The 15537-nt window shown below is 38.1% G+C and overlaps 2 protein-coding genes across 5 annotated transcripts in view; one reads left to right on the top strand and one right to left on the bottom strand.

The window, feature by feature from the left end:
- The first annotated feature begins 888 nt into the window (after positions 1 to 888).
- LOC105196453 (septin-2) lies at positions 889 to 3631 on the top strand. The gene is made up of 8 exons (XM_011162401.2): positions 889 to 1054; positions 1546 to 1663; positions 1762 to 2098; positions 2230 to 2341; positions 2428 to 2620; positions 2824 to 2951; positions 3022 to 3195; positions 3286 to 3631. The coding sequence occupies exons 1-8, from the start codon at positions 1025 to 1027 to the stop codon at positions 3457 to 3459; spliced, it is 1266 nt and encodes a 421-aa protein (XP_011160703.1). The 5' UTR covers positions 889 to 1024; the 3' UTR covers positions 3460 to 3631.
- Positions 3632 to 4037: 406 nt separating this feature from the next.
- LOC105196452 (growth arrest-specific protein 2) overlaps positions 4038 to 15537 on the bottom strand; it is a 38431-nt gene continuing 26931 nt past the window's right edge. For 3 of the 4 annotated variants that reach the window (XM_026135352.2, XM_011162399.3, XM_039459628.1), the window contains exons 3-8: positions 12514 to 12638; positions 11447 to 11603; positions 10551 to 10800; positions 9649 to 9910; positions 7923 to 8048; positions 4038 to 7079 (exon numbers count right to left, since the gene is read on the bottom strand). In XM_026135352.2, coding sequence (XP_025991137.2) covers positions 6867 to 7079; positions 7923 to 8048; positions 9649 to 9910; positions 10551 to 10800; positions 11447 to 11603; positions 12514 to 12638 — 1133 coding nt within the window. In that variant the 3' untranslated portion in view covers positions 4038 to 6866. The remainder of the gene's footprint in view (positions 7080 to 7922; positions 8049 to 9648; positions 9911 to 10550; positions 10801 to 11446; positions 11604 to 12513; positions 12639 to 15537) is intronic. The other variant, XM_011162400.3, reaches the window with a different exon arrangement.

Below are 15537 nucleotides of genomic sequence, written 5' to 3'. Positions count from 1 at the left end.
ACATAAAAATATAGAAATGTCTTTAACGTAAAAGTTTCTAATGTAAAAATTTTACACTCTAACTGCCTAAAACGAATTAATATATTTACGATTCTTATTAATAAATTATTAATTTATGTCGGAACATAGGCAATTGAAATTCGGAGCACGCCTTTCTGCAACTAGTTCGAATGGTTCAAACGCCGTCGATAAGGGCGCGAACTGTCAAACGCTCAAGTGCTCTTTCGTAAGAACAATTCGTCGCGAAGTACTATAATTACTTCTAATAAATAAATACTGACGAACGATATTTTCAATATTCGTTCAGCTGCTAAGACTTAAATTATTTACGTTACTCAATGCATATTTTCGTAGTCTAATATCTGTTTCCACAAACGTAAATTAACTTAGAGTTAGAAAAAGATAAAAAGTCAAACTGAAATCAAAAATCAATCTACGTTGATGAAAATAGATATTAGACCGTATAATTTGAGATTCTGTATTTTACGAAACGAAGAATTTGGAATAGTATTAAATGACGCAATTAACATTTAATATGCATTTGTATAGAAATGAAAAAAAAAAGAAAAGAAGATGTAGCGCGTAAAAAAGTTTTGAATAGCAGTCTCATTGCATTTTCGAAACAAGTCTCTTTCCGAAATTCGTGATTCCTGCTTTTCCTTTATTCCTTTAAATTCCACGCTTCGCAATTGAATTCACCACGAATTAATCAAGGAATTATTTCGCGTTACTGTTCATTGTCTTATCGCAGCGAGGAATCGCGGCGCGACAGAATTCGTGACACGCAAACCGAGCGACCAATTTACAACTCTCGGGGATCGGGAAGTCCTTGATTGTTCGCCAAGCTAGTGCTGCACTCTAGCGACAGCGTTTCTCGTCGATCGCCGTCGCTGGCCGTCGTAGCCAGTGGCGCATACTTACTCCTAACCGAATACTCCGATTTGAGGGCCCCGCCGGCTGGGTTACGGCTTCCGTCGAGAGTGCTCGTTCCCGTGGCGTTCGCTACAGCGAAATCGTAGGAAAAATGGCGACGGAGGATATTGACCGTGCTAAGGTACTACGAAGAATTTTCTTGCTCGTGATTCCCCGTTTCATCGACGGAACAAATGTTGCCTCGGGATTTCGTTGCACGGCCGAGACTCGCATGTAACTCCCACCATTCTCCAATTCCACGTATCATTCTGTCGAAATGCATTCTCCTTTGACGAATCTCCGCCTAAGTGACATTTAAAAAGCTTTCCTATCTGACAAAATTAACATATCTTTAAAACGTTCCACTTCCTTCTTTCTCCATCCTTTTTGCCGCAAAGCGATCTTCGTCGTTGTATGCGTGTACGAATACAATTGGATATTTAAATGAGACTGTGTGTCATGTACATATCCAAGGGTGTTGGCTCTCAGACATAACTGTATATCAAATTGAGTATTCCTTCATGCATCTATTTCATCCATTTATGGATCTAGCTACCATTCCTCCTCTTCCTTTCCCTCTCTTTCTTGTTGAGAATTACAATATAATTTCCAACATACAATTTCTGTTATTAGGTCGAGTCTATGCTGCGTACGCTGAAGTTATCAGGCCATGTTGGTTTCGATAGCCTGCCTAGTCAGTTGGTGAACAAGTCTGTGCAAAATGGATTTGTATTCAACATTCTTTGCATTGGTATGAAGTGTTAATTTTGTGTTCGTGAATTCTATGATATATCTGTGTTAAACGTTAAGTAATTTATAGTAATTATTGTTATTTATTTGGATTTACAGGTGAAACTGGACTTGGAAAATCCACACTTATGGATTCTCTTTTTAACACAAGCTTCGAGTCTAGTCCCAGTCCCCATAATTTGCCATCTGTAAAACTTAAGGCACACACCTATGAACTGCAAGAGAGTAATGTCAGGCTGAAACTGACTATTGTTGATACTGTTGGCTACGGTGATCAAATCAATAAAGAAGACAGCTTCAAGGCTGTCGTTGATTACATAGATGCACAATTTGAAGCATATTTGCAGGAAGAGTTAAAAATCAAACGCAATCTGGCGACCTACCATGACAGTCGGATCCATATCTGTCTTTATTTTATATGTCCAACTGGCCATGGGTAAGCATGTGTTATAAATTAATAATTAATTTTATAATAATTTCATAATAAATTTTATAATAAACTTATTTTGTAATAAATTTGTGAATTATGTAGTTGTTCTAATTTTGCATACATTGTTATACTTTTAGCTTGAAATCTATTGATCTAGTATGCATGAAGAAACTGGATACCAAAGTTAACATTATTCCAATTATTGCTAAAGCAGATACAATATCGAAGACTGAGCTACAGAAATTTAAGGTGACACTTTTACTGAAATTATTTTTATTTGCTCTACATCTGTTATTTATACTAAAATTTTATTTATTATGATATGCTTATTTCAGAGCAAAATAATATCCGAGTTGCAAAACAATGGGATACATATTTATCAATTTCCAACTGATGATGAAAGTGTAGCGGATATAAACTCCACTATGAACACTCACGTACCCTTTGCTGTTGTTGGTAGTACCGATTTTGTTCGCATGGGCAATAAAATGATGCGTTCTCGTCAATATCCATGGGGCACAGTTCAAGGTAAGGTTTATAAATTTTATTCGCTATCAATAAACTCAAAGCTCGTTTCTTGTGATGGAATAGAAAAAAATATAAGAGCCAAATAACAAGCTCGTTAACAAACTTTTCATGTTTTTCATATTTCTGTCTATTTTGTTCGTTACATTCATACTTGAAAAGAGAATTGAAAATATCAAATATCTTTTGTTACAACATTTGTTCAGTCGAAAATGAATCTCATTGTGACTTCGTAAAACTACGCGAGATGCTGATAAGTACTAATATGGAAGACATGCGTGAAAAAACGCATTGCCGTCACTATGAACTTTACCGAAAGAAGAGATTGGAGCAGGTACGTTTCCTGTCTACTAGAAATTTTGTAAAAGTTATCTCTTTTTTTAAAGCTTTTTGTGATCTTTCAGATGGGTTTTAGTGATGTTGACAGCGACAACAAACCTGTCAGTTTCCAACAGACGTGCGAAGCGAAGAGATCCATTCACTTGCAAGAATTGCAACAAAAAGAGGACGAAATGCGACAGATGTTTGTCGCACGAGTGAAAGAAAAAGAAGCTGAATTGAAAGAAGCAGAGAAAGAGGTAATCATGTTTTCAATGTATCTGTACAGCATCAAATTACTATATTAATTTAGTATAACTATTGTTACTAATATTTACTAATTATTATAGCTCCATAGTAAATTCGATAAGCTAAAGAAAGATCACACCGAAGAAAAGAAGAAATTAGAAGACAGTCGTAAGAAACTTGAGGATGATATAATGGAATTTAATAGACGAAAGGCGCAGTTTGCACAACAACCCCAACATCACACGCTGACATTAGGCAAAAGCAAAAAGAAGTAAAACACATTTCATCACGACGATATCTTTTTATACCGTTTGAATATGATCATGCATTTAAATTGCATTAGCCAATAGAAGTATTATTTAATAATATACCTGTATACCTGATATATTATTTTATTAGAATACATTTTTTTATACGTATATTCCGTACATAAATATTAAATATATACCAAAAATTTTTATAGATATATTCTAAGTCGTATATGTTTCGTATTATCTAGAAATAATTTTAACAAAAAATTATGTTTATCCAAGCATATATTTTTAAATTAATTTGTAACGAATTTGATTTTATACGAAATATAAGTTTAGTATACAAATATAAATATAGTATTCTCTCCCTTTCTCTTAATTATCGATTAAAAATAATTTTACAATGGCAATATCGACAATGTCAATTTCTTATAAAAATAAAGATAATTAACAAATTATTATGGATAATTGGTAAATTTTTTTTATCTAAAAAATATTTTTATATCGCATATGAAATCGATCAAATTTTATTTTTACGTCTAGAGAGAATTATAAAATTATTCGGGAAAGGATCTACTGGTCATAAAATTTTCGAAAACGTCTTACTCTGCCAGATATTTTATTGTTCAACAAAATATAACAACTGACATAATAGTTTTAAACTTAGTTGAATAGATTAAGATAATGCTGCGTACAATATATTTTGCATATTAGACAAAATCTTAAAATTTGCGAAACCCTAATGTACTTATTATGAACAAAGACTAAACATACATATGTAGATATGTGTGTGATACTATTATAATACTTTATTAATAGCCGAACGATTACGATGAAACAGTAGTGAAATAGCAGTAATCAATTTTAAAATACGCGTTTATTAGTTATACTGTTTCAGTACTACAAATAATAATCTAAACAAATTTATAACAGTTTAATATCATGAAAATACAGTTTCTTCTATTTTACGCGTCTTAACATTAGAGCACTATCGAAAAATTCGAATAATCGATAACGTAATCTGTAATAAAAAGGCGCTTGAGAGTTATAATATAAATAACTTATTGGATATATGTAAATCATACAGTTTATACGCAAAATATTTGCGGGTATTATACATTAATGCGGTATAAAGCAGGTACGATTAACTTAAATCAATTATCTGTCGATATGTCAGAGCGACGTATTATTTACAATTACATAATATGGCGAAAATTAGTTCAGTTAGGCAGGGCGGTTTTAAATTAAGAAGTAACTCCCTTTGCAAATAAATTATGTATAACGTAAGGCCCTGTATCCAATGTTGTAGCTCGCTAAACTTATGCTTATCGTGTTACAGTGCAAATCGCAATTTAACACTGATTCTATTTTGCAAAGGATGATGGAGCACCGTGAACGTGGATTATTTCGTAAAAGACATCGATTTCGTGAACCACAACCAATCTTCCGACGCAACACTGACGCGAATGATAAACGGATCACGGATGACGGTTTAATTGGCTTCAACGAGCCGACATTACTCGTCGCGTGTTTCTTTGCTTTGGTATTCCCTTGCACACTGTGCTCTTGCACTTCTGTAAGCGGAATAATTATACGGTTTAATTATCTCGGCAAATACGCCGATCATATCTCCTTTAACTTACCGTACAGATATTTATATAAAAGTATAAAACATATACGTGTATATGTGTATATCGTGGCAATTATCATGAAGCACTTTACACGTTAGGCGATACAAGTTATATTAGATATTAATCGAATGCTAAATGTGTATCTATAAATTTCAGGGTCGGTTGAAGTGAGAAACGCAAGAGATTGCAACCCAAATAAAAGTGCGAAAAATTGATAACGTATACTTTAAAAAGTGCTCTTAAATACGATCATACCATTCTTTAATGATACATAATTACGTAAATGTCGGTTAATACAACTAATGCGCAAATTATTTGTATTGAGCTTGCACGGCAAATTATACGTTATAAGCGATTCCTAATTCAAATGGTGTAGAAAGTAATGTACAAAAAATTAAGCCGACCCTGTCGATTATTATAATATGAGTGACTGATCGCGTGCTCGCAAAATATGGCAGTGTACTGTAAGAATATATGATATATATATAGCAATGACCAAAATACGCGGTATTGAAATCTGAATAGAGTTGAATGTTAAAAAACTACGTTTCAACGTAGATAATAAAAACGTAACAATATTATTCAGTTTGGCTACGAAATTTTGGTAAAGCCGCTTGTTACTTCGAAGAAAAACAATTTGTTTGCATTGTAAAGAAATTTCCATAAAAGAGAAAAAAAAGATTAATTGATCTTTTTTTTCTAAGGCATGATACGGACGATTTCTTACTGACCTGAGATTTTAATTGCACTTTTAGTTCTTTTATTGCATGTACGAGCGCATTGTTGCACGCTTGAGCTTAGGTGAATATTTATTCGAAAGTTCCTATTATTATATGTATCATTAGTATAATGATTAGCGTGATAACACGCTTTTGAAAATAAAGTTTGGTCATTGCGGTCTTAACGCTACCATTACCGAGTGCAGCGCACTTCCTGTGTTCGAAGAACTTCCGGGTTCAGAACCGCTGCAAAACGTTAGTGCCTGAAGAGGTGATTCAACGATGAAAGCACCATCGTTGATTCGTTGATAATACGGAATAATGCATAAAAGTCCGAATAGTCAAAATCCGAATCGCAGACGCCAGATCTTGAATACAGAATTTTGATTATTCGTTGCTCTCCTTAAAAAAAAAAAAAAAAATCTCGGCGCGTTGCGCGTCTACGGGGATGTTCTTCGACACCTGCGTGTACTCTTCAACCACCTGACGTGGACGTAGTAAAGATAGCCTGGTGCTTCTCTATGCCGTGACCGATATGTTACGTGATTACACGTAACAAATTGCGCAATTCGGGATGTACGAGTGTGGAAAGAGGTATCGTTTCGAACCGGCGGGCGTATAGGCGGTGCATATATGTATGCCGATGATTTCTCGCCGTGTAGAGAGAACTCGCAAATAGCGTATATGAGTATTTGAATGTGCACAAGTGACTGCAAGCGCTCAAAGGCGACTCCCGCGGTGGGCGCCTCTCTTCCCTCAAAATCGCCAACTCATCGAACGTAGTTGGAAAGAAGGAATGTATCGTGCGTGAAAAATCGTGCGATGATGCGTATTGCCGTCCTTACGGTAACTCGAGCCGCCACGCGTCGTTTCACCGCGTTGCTCGACGCACAACAGACCGTTACCCTCCCGGCGTGCCCAAGGGGATGCGATAGCGGTACGCCGCGCCGGTGTGCACCGGAATCGTATCATATCAATTCACACGTGCGCCAAGCGTGCGAGTAGCTTCACGCCACGTGGGACCCGAGGGGCCCGCGTCGCGTGATCGTGGGCGCGTCGTGATTAGGCACTGCGTGCTCTTTCAGGCTAGCGACCGACGTGAGAGGCTCGGCTCCGACGGCGAGCTGCGATACTTGGCGCGAATGTGCAAGAAGCTGTCGTGCTTGCTGCCCGGAGGCGGCGTGCCCTCGCGGTTGAGGACCCTCACCTGACAGGGGTCGTGCCTCGCCAGAAAATGCTCCAGAGTGTCCCATCCGCCGCCCACTCTCACCATCATGTGTCTCCCTTTGAGAAGCTGCGAACACGTCAGCGGCGCGGTCATTAGCTGTTGGCACGCTCGCCGGGTTTACCGTAACATGATAGGAATAAAGAAAAGGGGAAGAGAATCTCTAAATTCAGAGAAAGGTTTTCTGCGGAAGCTTTTAAATGATGTGGGATGATGATGTGACTCCAAGGAACAAATATTGAACGAAAATAATTAGTTTTCAGTATTTTTATAATGATATCTAGTTTGGATAAATTAATATATTTTTTTAACTAAATTAAGCTAAAGTTCACGACATAAAATATTTTTCGTTACGTTAAAAATTATTACATGGACAAAAAACTAATCAGTTAAAAACTACGTTAAGATTAAATTAAATTAAAAGTGAATTTTGAATAAATTATTCATATTAAATTAGAAATTTACAAGTTTTAAAATTAAATTACTCAAAACGATTATAATATCAATCATTAAATTTAATATTTCATTTGTATATTAAGTTTTTATGAAAAACGAAGGAATATTATTTATGTGGAAATATATTTTTTCTTTAATAAATTTTTTATTTAAGAAAAAAGTTAAAAATTAATCTTTTAAAATTAGCTAAATTAATATTAACTTTTTAACTAGTTTTTGCTCAATCCTGAGAATATTTAACATATTTAAATTTCGTAGAATGAAAATCGAATTTGTGCAATGTTCGAATAATTTGCCACTCAATCAGAGTCTAAATCCATTCCTTCGGAAGCCCTACTTAGTCCACTGCAAATTCAATTTTTACTCTAAGAGATTTAGAGATAATATTAATTTGATAATTTCCATTTTGTAAAAGAGAAATATGATGATTATATATACGTGACTAAGTGCACTTACTCTGATAAAAACGTTTCGACCAGCGATATGGTAGCGGCCTTCGCCGACTTTGCGCACCTTCAGCTTGGAGCACTTATTCGACGGGCACTGGCAGAGTCTCTGGACGGCCTCGGTGGCTCTTCGCACCTGTAAACAGGGAGATGCACGCGATGTTGAGAGATACTGATTGTGAGAGAGGTGCGCGCTCAAAACGCAAGGATTGTGGGTATATTTAGACGGTTTTTTGCGCACCGGGCCGTCCGCCTTCGTTATTGTCGGACGGGCGAAGAACGATCGGCTGTCACGCGAGATAAATCGCTTCGACGTGTCGTCGCAGCGTGGAGCGAAGGGCCGAAGATACGCCGCGCCGCGCTGGTGCGTAACTTCCGCCGCTAGACGCGCGGGAATCCGACACGCGCGTGCACAAATGCGTGCGTGGAAAACATATAAAACTATACGAGAAAACGCCGATTCCCATCGTCCCTTTCCGTCATCGTCTTTTCCCTCTCGTACGATAATGGTTATAATGCAAGAGCAACGTCTGTAATAACACGTAGGACCAAGGTTTTCTCAACGACATGCAAAGGTACGACTAGAACAACAACGCGTGCGTAGAATGAATCAGTAGAGCTACATTAACATTAATAGAAATGGATATAAATTATTCAATCTTTCGCATATGTATATGCATTTATCGTGCGACACGGAAGGAGGCAGTGACTTTGAATGATACAATATTATTTTAATTCTCGAATATTGGAGGGAAAAAAAGCGAATCTTATTGTTAAAGAAGTTTTCTATCTTAAAAAGAAATGGAGTCATATGAGTTTTCATTCATATATATTTTTTAATTGAGGAACTTTTCTCATCTTTAAAATAATAAATAATGAACAAAATTTAAGCAATCACGATAATTTGTTATTTTAAAATATTTTCTTTATAGTATTGACAAATATTGACATGGAAAATCTTTTAAATTGCTTACAATAATGATTTATATGTAATAATAAGCAACGTTGCATCATTTTCATTAATGTATAATAATATTATATTTAAAGAGAATTATATTCATAAATTTCACACATATACACATACTTTTACACAAAAAAGTAAACTTAACTTTTTTTTATTTTATATTCTCTCTTCTTTGAACATAATTTTTCAAAACTCTTATATTTTGCTTGATTAAATTATTTAACAAATAATAATCTAAATACGTCTCTTGAAATTTTCAAAATAAAGAATTACAAATAAAAGTATTAAGAGTCCAAAAGACGCAGATCATATATTGTCTCATTCAATCACAATCAACGATTACATCATGACATACGTTTCGGCCTCCTTCAGGTTTTCATCAACACAACAATATAGAAATGCATATAGCATCAATACTTCTGCACTTTGTGACTCATTCTGTGATCCGCATAAATTATTTAAAATCCCCCCTCTCAAGATTTAATGCTATTTTAGAAAGTTATATTTTAAGTTTAAAGAAAACTATTAAAAAAAACTTGAAAAAGTTCAATAATGTCTACATATTAATTATAAACTTATTCTTAAAATTCGATCAAGTTCTTATATTATGAAAGTGAAAAGAGCAGAGAACTCTCTGAAATACGACTAGATATTTCTCGATAGATATTCCCGATAACATCCATTGAATATAGAGGACTTTTGTAGAAATGTAGAATGCATTCGAATCTATTACTGGGATTGCATTGTATGGAAAAGTAGGTCATTCTGATACCTTGCGATCGAGTTCTGTTATCGGTCCAGTGTGTTCCGGTGGTTCGGCCGGCGATGGTGACGGCGAGCTCGACGGTGACGGCACTTCGTCAGGGTCCTCGACGCTACCGCGGGACCAGTCGTCCTCGGTAGTATCGCTGGGCACCCCGTCACTTCCAGTCGGTCCGTTGTCGCTAACGGACCTTCGCATTTCAGATTCGTGCGTAGCACCAGTCACCGGGTCCAGCCATCGTGTGTCCGTTGTCGTGACTTCAGACGCCGAGCTAGAATCACATTATACAATCCACGTCGAGTTCTTAAACTCTTTTGAAAAATACTAAGTACTGCGTCGAAAGTAAAAATCTGATGTGTCTTTATTGATTTATCGAACTGCCCAGCGAACAAAGCGATTATCTAATTTAAACGATTCAATAGAGCGAACTGTACACCCGGCTGTCTACAGAATAACACAATGTAGTGATCTCAGCTCACGCATACGCACAACACACGTACACGGAAACTTTGCATATGCTATAAAATTCAGCCACTCCTACAGAGTTGCGCGACTCGAGATCTCCTCGGTAACACCACGCAAAATTACCCATTCAGTCGGTGACTGTTAACCCAATAGGGAAATCTGTCGTCGTAAACGAGCCGGAATATAGCGAAGTCCTGGACGCTGTTCCAAATGCGATGCGCGTAAACGAAACAGAAATTATGCGAGCGAATAACTTATGCATTCTAACGGCCAGGCTTCGGTTTCTTCTCTTCAACGCCATCGCTGCATGTCGAACGTTATGTCGTAGGTAACGCGTTGAGAAGCATTGCACGCAAGACCGATAGATTATGCGCTTAGAACCCAGGGGTTCGTGGGAACAGGTATATATTCGTTCTTTAAAGACTTAGAAATTACGATTCGTTTACCTGCTATGTTTGATCTTCTCCTGTGGCGGCCTGGGTGTCGCGGTCGGCGACGGTGACTGGAACTGCCAAGAGACGAGGCTACTGTGGGATATACCACTGTCGGACATACAATGAAGATCCCTTTCCTGTTCGGCCGCGATTTCTCTCTCGAGTTGCACGAGTCCGGGCGGCTCCAGGGAGTAGTATCTAGCCGCCAGTCTTGCGACTTCCAGCAGGCACAGCACTACATTCCGTGGTTGCCCGTGCAAAACTGTAAAGAGGTGGTCGCTATGTACGCACTGTATGTGCAGAATGTTCATTTTAATGAATATTAATTATTAACGGTCATTTTTACGCGTATTACGTTAGAATTATTTGTATCTACTATGCGCACGTCATCGCGCCTTAGTATCCCTGGTTTTGTTCAAGTAAACGCTGTTCCCATTAATAAGACGCTCTTCTTAAGGCAGCCCCCCGCCACGCTCGATTACGTCGTTACGTTATTTATATAACCGCAATGTTTGTTTCGACGGCAATTATTCTCGATTAAACGGGAAAGTCCCGACGATCTCCGAAGAGCTGCACAGATTCGCTCTACTTTCCACGAAGAGTCGCGCGCGATCCGCGCGGCGATCACTCTCGCTTCCCGGACCGCGCTCCGGATTTGCATACCTCGTTTTACGCTGGATCGTAATTTATACGGCACACGTTTCTGCACGCGTGTCCGCCACGAGATTGCGCGAGTCAATTACCGTGTTTCCGCTAATCACCGCTCATCAACTTAATCGGGAGCACACTTAAATCTCATCTCGTTGAAAGTCGTCCGATAAAAGCGAACGGCTGCTAAAGGAAACGCGAGCCGCGGCCCGCCCCTGTTTAATTCGCATGCATTAAAATTAATTGCGCAGCGACTTTACCGAGATCGTCGCTTTCGAAAAGAAGATTCTCGTGGACGCCCAGCCGCCGGCAGAATTGTATAAAGTTCTCCATGTTGTCGCGGGAAAAGAAGCTGCGTGAAAAGAAGCTGCGTCGAGCCGCATTCTCCCAGCAACGTCCACGTATCACTGGTGCCGGCTGTAACAACATTTCTCTCTGTTTCTCTGCGAGCGAAAATCTCCGAACTTTCGTTATTGCGTCAAGACAAAATTTTTAATCGCAAAATTCGCTTACTGATGCACTGAATGTTTTAATAATTAAATGTCGTTTTACTAAGAGGAAGATATTTGATATTTGTGATTATAATTGTATGTTGAAATAATTATGGTTAGGAGCTTCATTATTATAGTTATTATTACTATACTGCTTTATTGTAGCTGGTACTGTTATAATGTATATGATAGTGGCATAAGAATTGCGCATCTGTTTTCTGTGTCGAAGATCCAAATTTAAATCTCAGAACCTTTAGTCATGATCAACTTGAGAGAGAGAGAGAGAGAGAGAGAGAGAGAGAAAGCGCTATAATGTTAATAATATAATACAGTATCATATAATATATTACATTAATAAAAAATAGTTACAATTATTATAAGTTATAATAAATATATAATTTTTAATTTGAACTAGAACTGCTTAAATATAACCAGTAAATAAAGAAGCGCAATTATGGTTGATGAAAACTGAAAATGTTTTTAAGATATAAAATAATATCGGGCAATAAGATCTAATAGTTTCGATCATAATTAGTGTTTCTTTACTTACAGTAGGCTATAATTTATAATCACTTTTGATGCTAATTATATTTCAATTATGATAACTATAATCATTTTTTTTAATCAATGCAACACATTATATGTTTTTATTATTAACATTATAATAACTATCCTTATCATAATTATTTTAACATTCAATTATAATAATAAATGTCAAATACTTTCCTCTCAATTGGCACATAATAAAATAATTCCAAGAGGACAATTATTGTTTGCGAAAAATTATGTTAACACATGAAATTTAAGCTCTAAGAAAAGTACAAGATTACACTTACTCCTTTTGCTCGTCCAGCTTCTATCGCGGTTCTCGCCTTTTCCTGGATGACTCTGGCCAGTCGACACACAATCACCCCATTGTCAAGCACGTCGAAGAAATTGTCACCCGTTATATAATCCACATCTGAAATTCGAAGATTACGAAATTAGCTCGCCCGTCGCGTCAGCAATAATCCACACGCATGAATATCTCTCAACCATAAACTGTAAGTATCTCTCAATGACATTTAAGTGGCTCAACGATGTAGTGTGTCGTAACGAAAAAAGTAGCCCGCCGTTCATAATATTTATCAAGCCTCTATCGCGAACTATTATAAATTATTATACATCACACTCGTTCCTTTGATCATTATAATTACGATACACTGATTTCTCTCAATATTCCGCGCAAGCAATAATTTATTTTAACGTTTATTTGTTATATAATTAACGAAGGCAACGAGTAAATTTGCAGTGAAGCTTATAAAGCTCGGGCTGCGTCAGTAGTTGAAAATTTATGTGCAACCTTACATACTTCGCAAAAGCAGCTATTCGACACGATCGATCGACGACGTGATTGTAGTAATCACGCGTAAGTGTATATCAGACGCAACGGTGACTCGTTCATGTATCGAATGTCGATCGGCAAGCCGGTTTGCTCGGTCGAGGAGGCCTGTTTTGAAGAAACAAATTTACTTCGGGAGCGATCGTGCAGCAAGTCATTTATCAGTAGCGCGCGACGCTCAAGGACGACCCGTTTTAACGGCGATTGCAAGATTGGCAACTGGAAAGACAATGAGATCGAGCGTTTAGGTCGAACGGCTGATTCATCGTCCCGAGAGATTCCGATCTCAACGTCTCGTCGCGTCTCTCTGATTTTCAGAAGGAAAAAGGGCGGCACTTTGAAAGCCGCGCGTCAGGAATCGTCGATCTGTACGATCAAGCGGCGGGTCAAGCGAGAGACAAGCCGGGTCGTAATACTCTCACGATAGGTCGACTCATGCGTGACTATAAAATCGCTTTAGTTTCGTTTGCTGCCATAGGTACTAAGGCGCGCACAGATCAAGGACGCACGTTCCACTTTTCCGGATAATAAAACTTTCCAATATCGACTCCAACGGAGAGGAGACCTCGCGAGAGATTTCCTGATAAATATTTGATGAATTCTGACTTTCTCTGGAAACGAACCGACCCGTCCTTTCGGTCCGTTGTTTGTTTTCAGATTAGGTAAATCGTCTGAGGGAGACCTACTCCACTTCTTCCATTCCCTTTGATCGAACGTGTAAGTTGATCACGCGCGTTAATCCGAGTCTCTTTGCATTATTAACTACCATTAATTACTGCCCGTATCAGATATATCTCTCACACCCGTGATTTAGCGGGGGTCCTAACGAGAACCCTTATTTACCCTGACAAATTATGTAATCTTTCCCGCAAAAAGACGCCTACTATTCCCATTCTCTTCGTTCGGCTTAACACGTATGTTAATTATGTACGTTAGTCCGAGTCTATGTTCGCCATTAGCCATTATCTATTACTGGCCGCGAGTTATTTATTGCCATCTCTTTTCCGTATTCGTTATCCCTTAGCAGTTCATGCGCGAATACAGCCGTACGGTAGATGATAGAGTGAGCACATCTGCGCTCACCGTCGGCCGTTATCTACTACCGCCTCCCGTTTTGATCCGTTAGATCTCCCGCTTTGAAATACGAACGAACGAAGGCAGCGCATTACGATAGTTATCCGATTATATTTATCATATCGAAGATATTGATACCGGAGCAATTGAATTTCACCGGATACAGGCGGGAGTAGGCAAGAGCCTTTTTTTTTCTTCCTCTCGGAAAACCTCTCCGCGTGCGATTTTCACTTCTACGCTTCGTGCATTGCGTGTGTGTGATTTATTTTTATCATCGAAGTTGTCGAAGTGGAGCGTGTCGGCTGTATCTATTATAAATCGGAGAAACGCACAAATTTTATAGTTAAAAAAAGAAAAACTTATAAAAGAAACATGATATTAAGAGAACGCGGTATTCTTAAATTGCAGGAACATCTTTGATATCAAAGAGGTTTGCAATATTTTATTTACGTATGAAGAAACACATTTATGTTACGAAGCGTAGAAATGCTCCATTCAAAGACGCTCGAATTAAATCGAGTGTCATTATCTCCGGTGTACGTCGTTTCTCTCCCAGAGGAGCGGAGCGGCCGATCGATGAGCGGATCTAAGGAAAACCCGCAGGTCGCGACACACGATCTCGTAGACGCCTCTATATAGATATAGAGCGGACACGATGGGAAATAGGAACTAGGTTGGGCCCTGGCACAGCGATAGTGCCTGGTAGATACGGATGGTAATGAGAATCCGCGAGCACGGGCTCGTGACTCGACCCGGTAACAACAATGGGGTTGGCACCGGGGGCACGACGAAAAGAATATAGGGGGATTTTAAACGACCGGTATCCGCGTGTGCGGCGCGGAATCTACCACGTGACACACGGCGGCCGGCGCGGCGTTACCAGCCACGTGTGTCGGAACTGTAAACACATTATAGAAACAAATTCGATTCTATAGCCGGTATTCATAATCCAATCTTTATATTCAAGATCGTCTTAAGTCTAGATAGTCTTAAGATTCTATTCAATCAATGAAATAACCGTGTAACGTCTCGAGATCGCACTCAAGATCTTGAATATAAAATCAGGCTATTGAACAGCAGCTTATAGAACGAACGGATTAAGGAGAATAGCTTTGTAAGTTTGTGAATCTCAAGAATCTTGAAATCTCAAGAATTAACTCTATAATCGATTGTCATACAATTATATTCAGATAAACATTGTAAAAATAATCAAAACCTACATGTAAGGTACTAGAAAATAATGTTTTTTATTCAATTATACAGTTTGAGTATCTTTTTAAAAGACAAATATTCTTGAACGGCTGAATTAATTGGATGGCGGAATAAAAAATGACTTTATTAGCTGCAAACGACGGATTGAGAGACCACTCTTGGGCACGTGCACCGACGCGCGAGGAGTTCCCGT

This window comes from Solenopsis invicta, chromosome 2, assembly GCF_016802725.1.
Source record: "Solenopsis invicta isolate M01_SB chromosome 2, UNIL_Sinv_3.0, whole genome shotgun sequence".
Classification (NCBI taxonomy): domain Eukaryota; kingdom Metazoa; phylum Arthropoda; class Insecta; order Hymenoptera; family Formicidae; genus Solenopsis; species Solenopsis invicta.
The sequence above is the reverse complement of the archived record's forward strand: the minus strand, read 5'-3'. Positions and strand labels throughout refer to the sequence as shown.

Excerpts from the sequence above, each read along its gene's own strand:
- LOC105196453 (XM_011162401.2), top strand. The coding sequence starts at position 1,025 with ATGGCGACGGAGGATATTGACCGTGCTAAG. Across the intron at positions 1,055-1,545 it reads AGGATATTGACCGTGCTAAG|GTCGAGTCTATGCTGCGTAC; the intron begins GTACTACGAAGA and ends TTCTGTTATTAG. Across the intron at positions 2,952-3,021 it reads GAAAGAAGAGATTGGAGCAG|ATGGGTTTTAGTGATGTTGA; the intron begins GTACGTTTCCTG and ends GTGATCTTTCAG.